Consider the following 14,845-nt stretch of genomic DNA (forward strand, 5'->3'; position numbering starts at 1 on the left):
CACTTCTCATTCCCTCCACCTCTGATACATATATCCTATTTGTCAATCTCCTTTCACTCATTCTCTCCATGTAAACAAACCATTTCAATACACCCTCTTCTGTTCTCTCAACCACACTTTTTATTATCACACATCTCTCTTACCCTTTCATTACTTACTCAATCAAACTAACTCACACCACATATTGTCCTCAAACATCTCATTTCCAACACATCCACCTCCTCTCCCTCCTCTATCTATAGCCCACACCTCACACCCATATAGCATTGTTGGAACCACTATTCCTTCAAACATACCCATTTTTGCTTTCCGAGATGATGTTCTCACCTTCCACACATTCTTCAATGCTCCTAGAACCTTTGCCCCCTCCCCCACCCTGTGGGGGCTTCCATGGTTCTATCCACTGCCAAATCCACTCCCAGATATCTAAAACACTTTACTTCCTCCAGCTTTTCTCCATTGAAACTTACCTCCCAATTGACTTGTCCCTCAATCCAACTGTACCTAATAACCTTGCTCTTATTCACATTTACTCTCAGCTTTCTTCTTTCACACACTTTAACAAACTCAGTCACCAACTGATTCACTTCCCAAGCCCTCTCATCCACAACAGACTGCATACTTGCCCCTCTCTCCAAAACTCTTGGATTCACCTCCCTAACAACCCCATCCATAAACAAATTAAACAACAAAGGAGACATCACGCACCCCTGTCGCAAACCGATATTCATTAGGAACCAATCACTCTCCTCTCTTCCTACTCGTACACATGCCTTACATCCTCGACAAAAAACTTTTCACTGCTTCTAGCAACTTGCCTCCCACACCATATACTCTTAATATATATGCAAATATATATGCAAATGAGTGGGAAATGTATAAAAGAAAGAGGTAGGAGGTCAAGAGAAAGGTGCAAGAGGTGAAAAAGAGGGCAAATGAGAGTTGGGGTGAGAGAGTATCATTCAGTTTTAGGGAGAATAAAAAGATGTTTTGAAGGGAGATAAATAAAGTGCGTAAGACAAGGGAACAAATGGGAACATCACCCAGTCATTTGCACTATTTCCCTGCAAAATTGTCCAAATGCCTCTCTTTTCTCTTTCACTAATAATCTTTCTTCTTCATCCCACCATATATATATATATATATATATATATATATATATATATATATATATTCTTTCTTTCTTTCTTTCAAACTATTCGCCATTTCCCGCATTAGCGAGGTAGCGTTAAGAACAGAGGCCTGGGCCTTTGAGGGAATACCCTCACCTGGCCCAATTCTCTGTTCCTTCTTTTGGAAAATTAAAAAAAATGAGAGGGGAGGATTTCCAGCCCCCGCTCCCTCCCCTTATAGTCGCCTTCTACGACACGCAGGGAATACGTGGGAAGTATTCTTTCTCCCCTATCCCCAGGGAATATATATATATATATATATATATATATATATATATATATATATATATATATATATATATATATATACGAATAAAGTGTATATGAATGCGCACCTTCATACAACATACAAAGCTCCATCAGCCAGGATCGAACCTGGGACCCCTTGTGCAAGAGGCAGGCATGCTAACCGCTAGGCTAATGGACTGTATAATAGGAAACAACTATTCGAAATACTAAGTACTCGAATACCCTTCGTCTCACTATGGTGAGCAACGGGGTCTATCGGTTGTTTCCGAACAGAACACATAGCCAGCTGAGAGCGTTTTATATATATATATGTATATATATATTTTTTTTTTTTTTTATACTTTGTCGCTGTCTCCCGCGTTTGCGAGGTAGCGCAAGGAAACAGACGAAAGAAATGGCCCAACCCCCCCCCCCATACACATGCATATACATACGTCCACACACGCAAATATACATACCTACACAGCTTTCCATGGTTTACCCCAGACACTTCACATGCCTTGATTCAATCCACTGACAGCACATCAACCCCGGTATACCACATCGCTCCAATTCACTCTATTCCTTGCCCTCCTTTCACCCTCCTGCATGTTCAGGCCCCGATCACACAAAATCTTTTTCACTCCATCTTTCCACCTCCAATTTGGTCTCCCTCTTCTCCTTGCTCCCTCCACCTCCGACACATATATCCTCTTGGTCAATCTTTCCTCACTCATCCTCTCCATGTGCCCAAACCACGTCAAAACACCCTCTTCTGCTCTCTCAACCACGCTCTTTTTATTTCCACACATCTCTCTTACCCTTACGTTACTCACTCGATCAAACCACCTCACACCACACATTGTCCTCAAACATCTCATTTCCAGCACATCCATCCTCCTGCGCACAACTCTATCCATAGCCCACGCCTTGCAACCATACAACATTGTTGGAACCACTATTCCTTCAAACATACCCATTTTTGCTTTCCGAGATAATGTTCTCGACTTCCACACATTCTTCAAGGCCCCCAGAATTTTCGCCCCCTCCCCCACCCTATGATCCACTTCCGCTTCCATGGTTCCATCCGCTGCCAGATCCACTCCCAGATATCTAAAACACTTCACTTCCTCCAGTTTTTCTCAATTCAAACTCACCTCCCAATTGACTTGACCCTCAACCCTACTGTACCTAATAACCTTGCTCTTATTCACATTTACTCTTAACTTTCTTCTTCCACACACTTTACCAAACTCAGTCACCAGCTTCTGCAGTTTCTCACATGAATCAGCCACCAGCGCTGTATCATCAGCGAACAACAACTGACTCACTTCCCAAGCTCTCTCATCCCCAACAGACTTCATACTTGCCCCTCTTTCCAAAACTCTTGCATTTACCTCCCTAACAACCCCATCCATAAACAAATTAAACAACCATGGAGACATCACACACCCCTGCCGCAGACCTACATTCACTGAGAACCAATCACTTTCCTCTCTTCCTACACGTACACATGCCTTACATCCTTGATAAAAACTTTTCACTGCTTCTAACAACTTTCCTCCCACACCATATATTCTTAATACCTTCCACAGAGCATCTCTATCAACTCTATCATATGCCTTCTCCAGATCCATAAATGCTACATACAAATCCATTTGCTTTTCTAAGTATTTCTCACATACATTCTTCAAAGCAAACACCTGATCCACACATCCTCTACCACTTCTGAAACCACACTGCTCTTCCCCAATCTGATGCTCTGTACATGCCTTCACCCTCTCAATCAATACCCTCCCATATAATTTACCAGGAATACTCAACAAACTTATACCTCTGTAATTTGAGCACTCACTCTTATCCCCTTTGCCTTTGTACAATGGCACTATGCACGCATTCCGCCAATCCTCAGGCACCTCACCATGAGTCATACATACATACATATATATATATATATATATATATATATATATATATATATATATATATATATATATATATATATATATTATTATTATTATTGTTATTATTATTATTATTATTATTATTATTATTATTATTATTTTGCTTTGTTGCTGTCTCTGTGTTAGAGAGGTAGCACATGGACACAGATGAAAGAATGGCCCAACCCACCCACATACACATGTATATACATACACTTCCAAACACGCAAATATACATACCTATACATCTCAACATATACATATATACACACACACAGACATATACATATATACACATGTATATATTTCATACTGTCTGCCTTTATTCATTTCCAACGCCACCCCGCCACACATGAAATAACAACCCCCTCCCCCCCTCATGTGCGCGAGGTAGCGCTAGGAAGACAACAAAGGCCCCATTCATTCACACTCAGTCTCTAGCTGTCATGTAATAATGCATCGAAACCACAGCTCCCTTTCCACATCCAGGCCCCACACAAATTTCCATGGTTTACCCCAGACGCTTCACATGCCCTGGTTCAATCCACTGACAGCACGTTGACCCCGGTATACCACATCATTCCAATTCACTCTATTCCTTGCATGCCTTTCACCCTCCTGCATGTTCAGTTCCCCGATCACACAAAATCTTTTTCACTCCATCTTTCCACCTCCAATTTGGTCTCACATTTCTCCTTGTTCCCTCCACCTCTGACACATATATGCTCTTGGTCAATCTTTCCTCACTCATTCTCTCCATGTGACCAAACCATTGCAAAACACCCTCTTCTGCTCTCTCAACAACACTCTTTTTATTACAACACATCTCTCTTACCCTATCATTACTTACTCGATCAAACCACCTCAAACCACATATTATCCTCAATCATCTCATTTCCAGCACATCCACCCTCCTACGCACAACTCTATCCATAGCCTATGCCTTGCAACCATACAACGTTGTTGGAACCACTATTCCTTCAAACATACCCATTTTTGCTTTCCGAGATAATGTTCTCGACTTCCATACATTCTTCAAGGCTCCCAGAATTTACGGACCCCTCCCCAACCCTATGATTCACTTCCGTTTCCACGGTTCCATCCGCTGCCAAATCCACTCCCAGATATCTAAAACACTTCACTTCCTCCAGTTTTTCTCCATTCAAACTCACCTCCCAATTGACTTGACCCTCAACCCTACTGTACCTAATAACCTTGCTATTGTTCACATTTACTCTCAGCTTTCTTCTTTCACACACTTTACCAAACTCAGTCACCAGCTTCTGCAGTTTCCCACATGAGTCAGCCACCAGTGCTGTATCATCAGCGAACAACAACTGACTCACTTCCCAAGCTCTATCATCCACAACAGACTGCATACTTGCCCCTCTTTCCAAAACTGTTGCATTCACCTCCCTAACAACCCCATCCACAAACAAATTGAACAACCATGGAAACATCACACACCCCTGCTGCAAACCTATATTCACTGAGAGCCAATCACTTTCCTCTCTTCCTACACGTACACATGCCTTACATCCTCGATAAAAGCTTTTCACTGCTTCTAAGAACTTGCCTCCCACACCATATATTCTTACTACCTTCCACAGAGCATCTCTATGAACTCTATCATATGCCTTCTCCACATCCATAAATGCTACATACAAATCCATTTGCTTTTCTAAGTATTTCTCACATACATTCTTCAAAGCAAACACCTAATCCACACATCCTCTACCACTTCTGAAACCACGCTGCTCTTCCCCAATCTGATGCTCTGTACATGCCTTCACCCTCTCAATCAATACCCTCCCATATAATTTACCAAGAATACTTATCAAACTTATGCCTCTGTAATTTGAGCACTCAACTTTGTCCCCTTTGCCTTTGTACAATGGCACTATGCAAGCATTCTGCCAATCCTCAGGCACCTCACCATGAATCATACATACATTAAATAACCTTACCAACCAGTCAACAATACAGTCACCCCCTTTTTAATAAATTCCACTGCAATGCCATCCAAACCCGCTGCCTTGCCGGCTTCCATCTTCCGCAAAGCTTTTACTACCTCTTCTCTGTTTACCAAATCATCCTCCCCTACCCTCTCACTTTGCACACCACCTCGACCAAAACACCCTATATCTTCCACTCTATCATCAAACACATTCAACAAACCTTCAAAATACTCACTCCATCTCCTTCTCACATCACCAATACTTGTTATCACCTCCCCATTAGCCCCCTTCACTGAAGTTCCCATTTGTTCCCTTGTCTTACGCACTTTACTTACCTCCTTCCAAAACATCTTTTTATTCTCCCTAAAATTTAATGATACTCTCTCACCCAAACTTTCATTTGCCCTCTTTTTCACTTCTTGCACCTTTCTCTTGACCTTCTGCCTCTTTCTTTTATACATCTCCCACTCAATTGCATTATTTCCCTGCAAAAATCGTCCAAATGCCTCTCTCTTCTCTTTCACTAATAATCTTACTTCTTCATCCCACCACTCACTACTCTTTATATTCTGCCCACCTCCCATGCTTCTCATGCCACAAGCATCTTTTGCGCAAGCCATCACTGCTTCCCTAAATACATCCCATTCCTCCCCTACTCACCTTACCTCCTTTGTTCTCACCATTTTCCATTCTGTACTAAGTCTCTCCTGGTACTTCCTCACACAAGTCTCCTTCCCAAGCTCACTTACTCTCACCACTCTCTTCACCCCAACATTCTCTCTTCTTTTGTGAAAACCTCTACAAATCTTCACGTTCGCCTCCACAAGATAATGATCAGACATCCCTCCAGTTGCACCTCTCAGCACATTAACATCCAAAAGTCTCTCTTTTGCGTGCCTATCAATTAACACGTAATCCAATAACGCTCTCTGGCCATCTCTCATACTTACATACATATACTTATGTAAATCTCTCTTTTTAAACCAGGTATTCCCAATCATCAGTCCTTTTTCAGCACATAAATCTACAAGCTCTTCACCATTTCCATTTACAACACTGAACACCCCATGTATACCAATTATTCCCTCAACTGCCACATTACTCACCTTTGCATTCAAATCACCCATCACTATAACCCGGTCTCGTGCATGAAAACCACTAACACACTCATTCAGCTGCTCCCAAAACACTTGCCTCACATGATCTTTTTTCTCATGCCTATAAACATTTATAAATATAAATATATATATATATATATATATATATATATATATATATATATATATATATATATATATATATATATATATATATATATTTTTTTTTTTTTTGCTTTGTCGCTGTCTCCCGCGTTTGCGAGGTAGTGCAAGGAAACAGACAAAAGAAATGGCCCAACCCACCCCCATACACATGTATATACATACGTCCACACACGCAAATATACATACCTACACAGCTTTCCATGGTTTGCCCCAGACGCTTCACATGCCCTGATTCAACCCACTGACAGCACGTCAACCCCGGTATACCACATCGATCCAATTCACTCTATTCCTTGCCCTCCTTTCACCCTCCTGCATGTTCAGGCCCCGATCACACAAAATCTTTTTCACTCCATCTTTCCACCTCCAATTTGGTCTCCCACTTCTCCTCGTTCCCTCCACCTCCAACACATATATCCTCTTGGTCAATCTTTCCTCACTCATTCTCTCCATGTGCCCAAACCATTTCAAAACACCCTCTTCTGCTCTCTCAACCACGCTCTTTTTATTTCCACACATCTCTCTTACCCTTACGTTACTTACTCGATCAAACCACCTCACACCACACATTGTCCTCAAACATCTCATTTCCAGCACATCCATCCTCCTGTGCACAACTCTATCCATAGCCCACGCCTCGCAGCCATACAACCATACATATATAGATATATATATATATATATATATATATATATATATATATATATATATATATATATATATATATATATATATATATATTTTTTTTTTTTTTTTTTTTCATACTATTCACCATTTCCCGCATTAGCAAGGTAGCGTTAAGAACAGAGGACTGGGCCTTAGAGGGAATATCCTCACCTGGCCCCCTTCTCTGTTCCTTCTTTTGGAAAATTGGAAAAAAAAAAAAAAAAAAAAATGAGAGGGGAGGATTTCCAGCCCCCCGCTCCCTTCCCTTTTAGTCGCCTTCTACGACACGCAGGGAATACGTGGGAAGTATTCTTTCTCCCCTATCCCCAGGGATATATATATATATATATATATATATATATATATATATATTTTTTCATACTATTCGCCATTTCCCGTGTTGGCAAGGTAGCGTTAAGAACAGAGGACTGGACCTTTGAGGGAACATCCTCACCTGGCCCCCTTCTCTGTTCCTGCTTTTGGAAAATTAAAAAAAAAGAGGGTGTTTTGAAGTGGTTTGGGCACATGGAGAGGATGAGTGAGGAAAGATTGACCAAGAGGATATATGTGTCGGAGGTGGAGGGAACAAGGAGAAGAGGGAGACCAAATTGGAGGTGGAAAGATGGAGTGAAAAAGATTTTGTGTGATCGGGGCCTGAACATGCAGGAGGGTGAAAGGAGGGCAAGGAATAGAGTGAATTGGAGCGATGTGGTATACCGGGGTTGATGTGCTGTCAGTGGAATGAATCAAGGCATGTGAAGAGTCTGGGGTAAGCCATGGAATGCTGTGTAGGTATGTATATTTGCGTGTGTGGACGTATGTATATACATGTGTATGGGGGGGGGGTTGGGCCATTTCTTTCGTCTGTTTCCTTGCGCTACCTCGCAAACACGGGAGACAGCGACAAAGTATAATAAATAAATAAATAAATATATATATGTGGAAAGGGGAGAAAAATATTTCCCACATATTCCCTGCATGTTGTGAAAGGCGACTAAAAGGGGAGGGAGCAGAGGGGGCTGGAAAGCCTCCCCTCCAATTCTTTGTTTTCTAAAAGATGGAACAGATAAGGGGGCCAAGTGAGGGTTTTTTCTGTAAGGCTCAGTCCTCTGTTCTTAACACTACCTTGCTGATGCAGGAAATGGCTAATATGTATGAAAAAAAATATATGGATATTCATAGAGTGGAGGAAATGTGGCAAAGTGAAGTGGAAAAGTGACAAAGTGGCAGTGATATAATCAACCAGGGAAATTGAAAGAATCGCCTTGGCAACCCAAAGTGATTTCAAGTTACACAGTAAACAGATGAATGCAGTGTCAGTTAAGCACCCTGCCTCCTTGGAGACAGTTACCCAGCCCAGGGGGGTTATAGCATTCAACATCCATTAAGATATCCCTGTAAGTTAGCACCTCGATTTGTAACAAAAGATGTCTTTATACAGTGTGCATGGCTGGCCCCCCCTGAGAGGGTAATGATATGGTATCCTGCAGTCACTGTGCAGTCAATAGACTGAACCAGGGCATGTAAAACATCTGGGGTAAATCATGGAAAAGCCTATGAGGCCTGGATGTGGATAGGGAGCTGTGGTTGATGCATTACACATGGCAGTTCGAATATGGCCACGAGCGGATGTGACCTTTCTTTGCATGGTTCTCGGCATTACCTTGCTGATGCACAGGGTGGTGACTGGGTGTGGGGGAGAAGAAAAGAATGCATATGCATCATTTCTTAATTGGTAATAAAGTGTAGTGATATGTGTGTGTGTGTGTGTGTGTGTGTGTGTGTGTGTGTGTGTGTGTGTGTGTGTGTGTGGTAAATAAAACTAAGATGGAAGGGCAGTTGTATAGTGCTTGTCAGGTCATTTCACTGGGTATGTGCTTTGATGGGGTTATGATGTTTTTGGAGAGGGGTAATTAGTGAGCTGAGGTTAATGATGGTGGTTAGTTATGGAATAGTTTGGGTGGAGGCAGTCTAGTGCTACTGCAATGAAGTCAGTGACAAGCATGTAGAAGTGGGATTGTGCTGGGGGATATCTTTGTTTTCATGCGGGGGTGTGTGTGGTTACTAGGTAACCAGCAATTGTTCTGATTGATATATATTGTATGGTTTGCAGCATTTCTTTTTTTTTTTTTTCAGAGGATGGAAGACCAAACAGGTGGGGCATGGTTTACCATGGAGTGGATGAACTGCTTGTAGAGGACTGCAGCATATGCATACTATAGAAACTGGAGTGAAATATCTTGGAATATATGTTAATACAGCGTTTGTTTAGATGACTGATTACCACAAATATACATCTTTCCTGATCATCTTGTGAAATGCAAAATTGGAAAAGGACTGTAGAGTTTGGCAGATAACAAAAAATTTAATGTTCAATACATTTGTTTTAAATCAAATCATCAATCTCTTTTTTAATACAGTAGCCTATGGAATCAGAATACAAAGGCTGCCTTTCTTTTATATCCATATAATGTTGAAAGGCTTTTGAAGCATAGAAAATTTGCAAAGTATAAGAAACGCAACAAATGTTACATTCTTTTATTCAAACATCTTTAACACCTTTATTGTAATCATCCAAGAAATAGTACACATGTACAATCATTTTCTAAATGATTTTACTGATAAATGGTTTTGACCATGTGTGTTGGTGTAGCAAGGCCTAAGCACTGTTTGCTCAGTTCCTAACAGAAAATAAGCCTGTTTTGCCTTTTCTGAAAATGGAGAGGGTACATAAAAAGGCTAAACTATGGAACATCTAAATGATAGGAAGAAATCTCCATTTCTGTTGCAGGATGTTCCATAATCAATAAGTGGGTATTTTGAAATATGTTTGTCAGTATACACTTTGTCATGGGAGAAGATGGAAAGTTTGTTTAATCTAAAACCTTTGTAACACTTTCAAATACTCAGGACAGTTTTAAAATAATAGTTACCAATAGAAAGCACTTAAATATGAACTTGCTATGGTGATGAATGCAAACAGCACTAGTGGATGAAGAATGCAAATGGTATTGGTTGATGATCAATGCACAAATGAAGCACAACATAACAATTTGTACCTAAAAACACCCACTGAAAAATCTAGAAAGGAAACTTCATTTCTCTGTGGATTAATTGTGGACCTACAAACTCTTACATTAAAATTGTTATACGAATTTACCAAAGAATCTACAACCTAACCATGGTTGGGTAGAAATTCTTTTCAATCATGTTCATTTAAGTATATTTTCCTTCACCTTCCAAGACCTGGCCACCTTTATTAATTTCTCAAGGTCTCAATAGATAACAGAATGTTGAAACTTTTATTAACCCTTTGGATATGCTAGCTGACAGAAGCCTTATAACAACTAAATGCAATGGTTGATTGTAGTTCACCTTTGTCAAAAAAATTTCCCCATACTTCGGCCATCTCCCAGTTTCTCTGAATCTTGCAATGAACACCATAACCTAGTAAGTGCTAGCATCTCCAGATACCCTTAGTAAAAAAGAGAACATCAGAAACCAGCAAGCGCTAGCATCTCCAGATACTCACAGTAAAAAGAATATAAACAAACAGTAGTCACCTGTAACCCTTGTTGGTACTGTGCAGGCAGAATTCAGTTTATAAAACTTTTCTCTGCATTTTTACCATAAATTAGATATGTCAAGGATGTCATAACATCATGATATGTTCTGTGAATACATACTGAATAAACTTCTGCTTCATAAAAGAAATTACAATGTTTTGAAAAGAGGTAAGAGGTGGCACCCCTTAAACTCTTCTCATTCAAAAGCTCTCTTATATTCTTTCCAGGATATCATGAGTGGGAAGAGTAGAGTGAACAAATTGATGCTGAGGACTTGAGAATCAGTGGTGTTCTTTAGCATTATCACTAAAGAACACCTCAGTTATGATCTTGATCGTAGTCTACATTTCAAAGTTCAACTGAAGTCTTTTGCTCAAGTTTATGATGTTTTTTCATGCCTACCAGAAATATAATTAAGAAGCAAACAGAGCAAATGAGTTCAGGATGTTGAACATATAGATTTTCTGATAAAAAGTTCATTTTCTAGTGTGTGAAAAATACAAGAAACAGAAGAATCTGTACATAATTTGTGGATCTGAGGAATGAATGTTATGGGGTTGATAGAGATGCTCTGTGGAAGGTCCTACAAATATATAGTGTGAGAGGAAAGCTTTCAGAACAAGTGAGAGTGCGAATAGGAAGAAAAGATTATGTGGTTCACGGTGAAGGTGGGTCTGCAGCAGGGATGTATGATGTCACCTTGGCTGTTTAATCTGTTTATGAATGAGGTGGTGAGGGAGGTGAATCAGTTGTTGCTTCGCTAATGACACAGTGCTGGCAGCAGATTTGAGTGAAAAACTGCATAAGTTGATGTCTGACTGTGGGAGTGTGTGTGTGAAAGGAGTCATGTGAATGTGAACAAAAGTTTGTTTATCACACTCAGCAGTAAAAAGAGATATGTTAGTTGGAGTGTCAGTCTGAAAAAAAGAACTTGGAGGAAGTAGTGTTTAAGAAACCTGGGAGTTGATACAGCAGCAAGTGGAACCATGAGAGTTAAAGTGAGCCAAAGGAAAAAGGTCTTCGGCAAACTTAGGAATGTGTGGAAAGAAAGGTCACTGTGTCTGAGGGTAAAAATGTGTATGTTTGATGGTAATGTAGTCCCATTAGTGCTATCAAGGTGTGAGGCAAGAGACAGACAAAAATGTAAAGGTTATGGTGAATCTCAGGAAATGAAATGTTTGAGGACAATAAGTGGTGTGGTAGTAAGATTACAATGCAAGATAAACAGGCTGTGCTGAAAAAGCTTGGACATATGGAGGGGATGTGTGAGGACAAGATGAATAAGTGGGTATATATATCAGAAGTGGAAGGAACAAGGAAAAGGGGGAACCTAGGAGAAGGTAGAAAGATGGAATGAATGGAATGATAGCTTGGGACTGAACATGCAGGAGAGTGTGATGCATCCAAAGGATAAAGCAAACTGGAGCGATGTGGTATAAAGGGGATAATATGCTGTCATTGGGCTGAATCAGGACATGTGAAGCAGTCAGAAGAAACAACAGACAGGTCTGTAGGGTCTAATCATGGATCAGGGGCTCTGATTTCACAGCATCATACATGACAGATAAGAGTGGATGAGAGCAAATGAGGCCAGTTTTTCATCTGCTCCTCTTGGTAATGCAGTACATGACATCCCCTGACACCACACTAGGCTCTGGTATCCTCTAGGTCACAATAGAGGAAGGTTTAAACTGGAAGAGTCATGTCACTGCAATCACCAAATATTCCTCATACCATCTGTGCTTTCTCCACAGACTGATATTTCTAAGCATTCTACTAACTGAGCTCAGGAATGTCTGTACCATCTTCATTCTAATAGAGTTCACCTACACTTCCCCAGCCAAATCCTCCTCACTACACAGGGAGACCAGCTAGAAAGAGTGCAGAAAAGGGCATGCAGAATTATCCTAGGCACTTTTTATACCACCTGCCAAGAGGCCCTCATCTCCCTGAACCTGTCCACCATCTTTGACCAACACCGGCAGCTAACAGCAGTTTGGCAATAAACTACTGATACACCTGTCACAGAGCCCCCCCCTATGCCCCTTCATCACAGACCACCAACTGTCACCACAATAGACTTGTTTCAATATGTGCTTGTACAGGCATATATAAGAAAAGTCTGATACCTATCATTGGGAACTTCATAAACAGTCCATGAACAAAACAAATACATAACTATCCAAGTGAACAACTGTTTTCCTGCGAGATAGGCTATGTAGCATGTCAACTACTGTATTACTGTAACTATTCATCACTTTATGTTCACTGAAGCATATAATGAATAAAACATACTATTTACTCTGTAACTTTGGTTATCTAAATGTACCTCACCCATATGCTTATCCAGAGAGCGGAAATATTCAGCTCACCCTAATCTTAAACTCTTGTATGATTACTTAAGTTGAAACTATCATGACCTCCCAGTTCTGTAATATCAGTAATACCTCAACTGTGTATTTCCAGCCAAATAGCTGCATACATCCAATGTAAATCATTATTTATTCATTCATTTACATGGATAAAATAAAGATTATGTTTTCTGGGGAATTTAAGTGCAAAGTAAAACTTCATGGGTTTATGATGTTAGAAAAGTGGTAAAAAAGTTCATCACAGTATTTCATTTTTCAACGGCAAAATAGCATCAACTGGGTATGCCTGTGAAGTCATAACGCACATCCAAAGGGTTAGGGCAATGATTCCTCTAGATAGCACCTGTAGTCACTGAAAGCCTCAGATTATTTACATTAAATTTTTTTGTTATACCTACAAAACATGTTTTTTACAACAAAAATAATAATTGCAGATTAGCTAATGTTAACCTCCAATCTAGTGTTAACCAACAATAAATCATCCATGTCAATTCCGTTTTACCTGTTGCATTGCTTGTACCATTCAAGAAGATATAAAAAATTACAGAACCTTCTATTTTCATAATGCTGCAGCTTCTCACTGATGGGTCTCTTCACCAACTCACTTTTAACAATAGAGGTCAAATTCTTAGAAGACTGTGATCATGGAGGCACGTGATTTTCCAACACCAATCCATTTCACTGAAATAATGTTAAATCAATTTTAATATCACATCACAGCTTATGAAAATTGTGAAGATCTAAGACCATATTCTTAAAACTTCAAAAATCTATGTAAATCAACTTATACTACTGATTCAAGTGACAATAAAAGAACTTTGATAACAAATTGACAGTAACAGTATCAAGAATGGGCAATTGCATCAGAGCAAATGACAATTGTCTCAACTTCCTGTGTTAGTGAGGTAGCACCAGGAACAGTTGAAATGGCATTATCTCTAACATTTACTCACTAACTGTCATATACATATGATGCAACGAAACCAGAGCCCCCACACCATAGTTTCCCAACTATGTCATATGCCCTGGTTCAACCCACTGAAAGCACAGCATCCCCTGTACACCACATCACTCAAATTCACTACCACTTGCATGCCTTACACCCTCCTGTAATTTCAGGCCCCAATCCTTCAAAGCATCTTTCATTCCATCCTTCTAACTCCTCCTCTTTCCCCCTTTTCCTTTTTCCCTCTACTTCTGACATGTATAAACTCTGTCATCCTTTCCTTATTCATCTTTTCCATGTGTCTGAACCATTTCAGAACATCCTCCTCAACTCTCTCATACACACTCTTCTTACTACCTCACCTCTTTCTTAGCCTATAATTTCATATTCAATCAACTCTCCTCATACCAAATAATGTCCATAGACATTTCATTTTCAACATACTAACTCTTTTCTTTACAGTTTTCTGTCTTAGTACTTTTCAACCTTACAGCACTGATGGGACTAATACACCATCAAACATCCCATCACAGCCGTTAAAGATAGTAACCTTTCTTTCCAAAAACTCCTCAATGCAACCAAAGACCTTTGCCCCTAACCCACCCTATGGCTCACTTAGCTGCCACAGTACCATTTGCCACTATATCCACTACTAATTATCTAAAACACTCCATTTCATCCAAATTCTCTCCATTCAATCTCATTATAAATAAAACTCTCTCTTCTTTGCTA

At 40.1% G+C, this 14,845-nt stretch overlaps 1 protein-coding gene across 1 annotated transcript in view; it reads right to left on the reverse strand.

Annotated features, from left to right (window-relative positions):
• Positions 1-9,753: 9,753 nt before the first annotated feature.
• Positions 9,754-14,845, reverse strand: part of Adss (adenylosuccinate synthetase) — a 418,041-nt gene continuing 412,949 nt past the window's right edge. The window contains exon 10 of the mRNA XM_071672269.1: positions 9,754-13,848. Within this exon, the coding sequence (XP_071528370.1) occupies positions 13,796-13,848 (53 nt within the window). The 3' untranslated portion in view covers positions 9,754-13,795. The remainder of the gene's footprint in view (positions 13,849-14,845) is intronic.

The sequence above is a fragment of the Panulirus ornatus genome, chromosome 17 (genome assembly GCF_036320965.1).
Source record: "Panulirus ornatus isolate Po-2019 chromosome 17, ASM3632096v1, whole genome shotgun sequence".
Classification (NCBI taxonomy): Eukaryota; Metazoa; Arthropoda; class Malacostraca; order Decapoda; family Palinuridae; genus Panulirus; species Panulirus ornatus.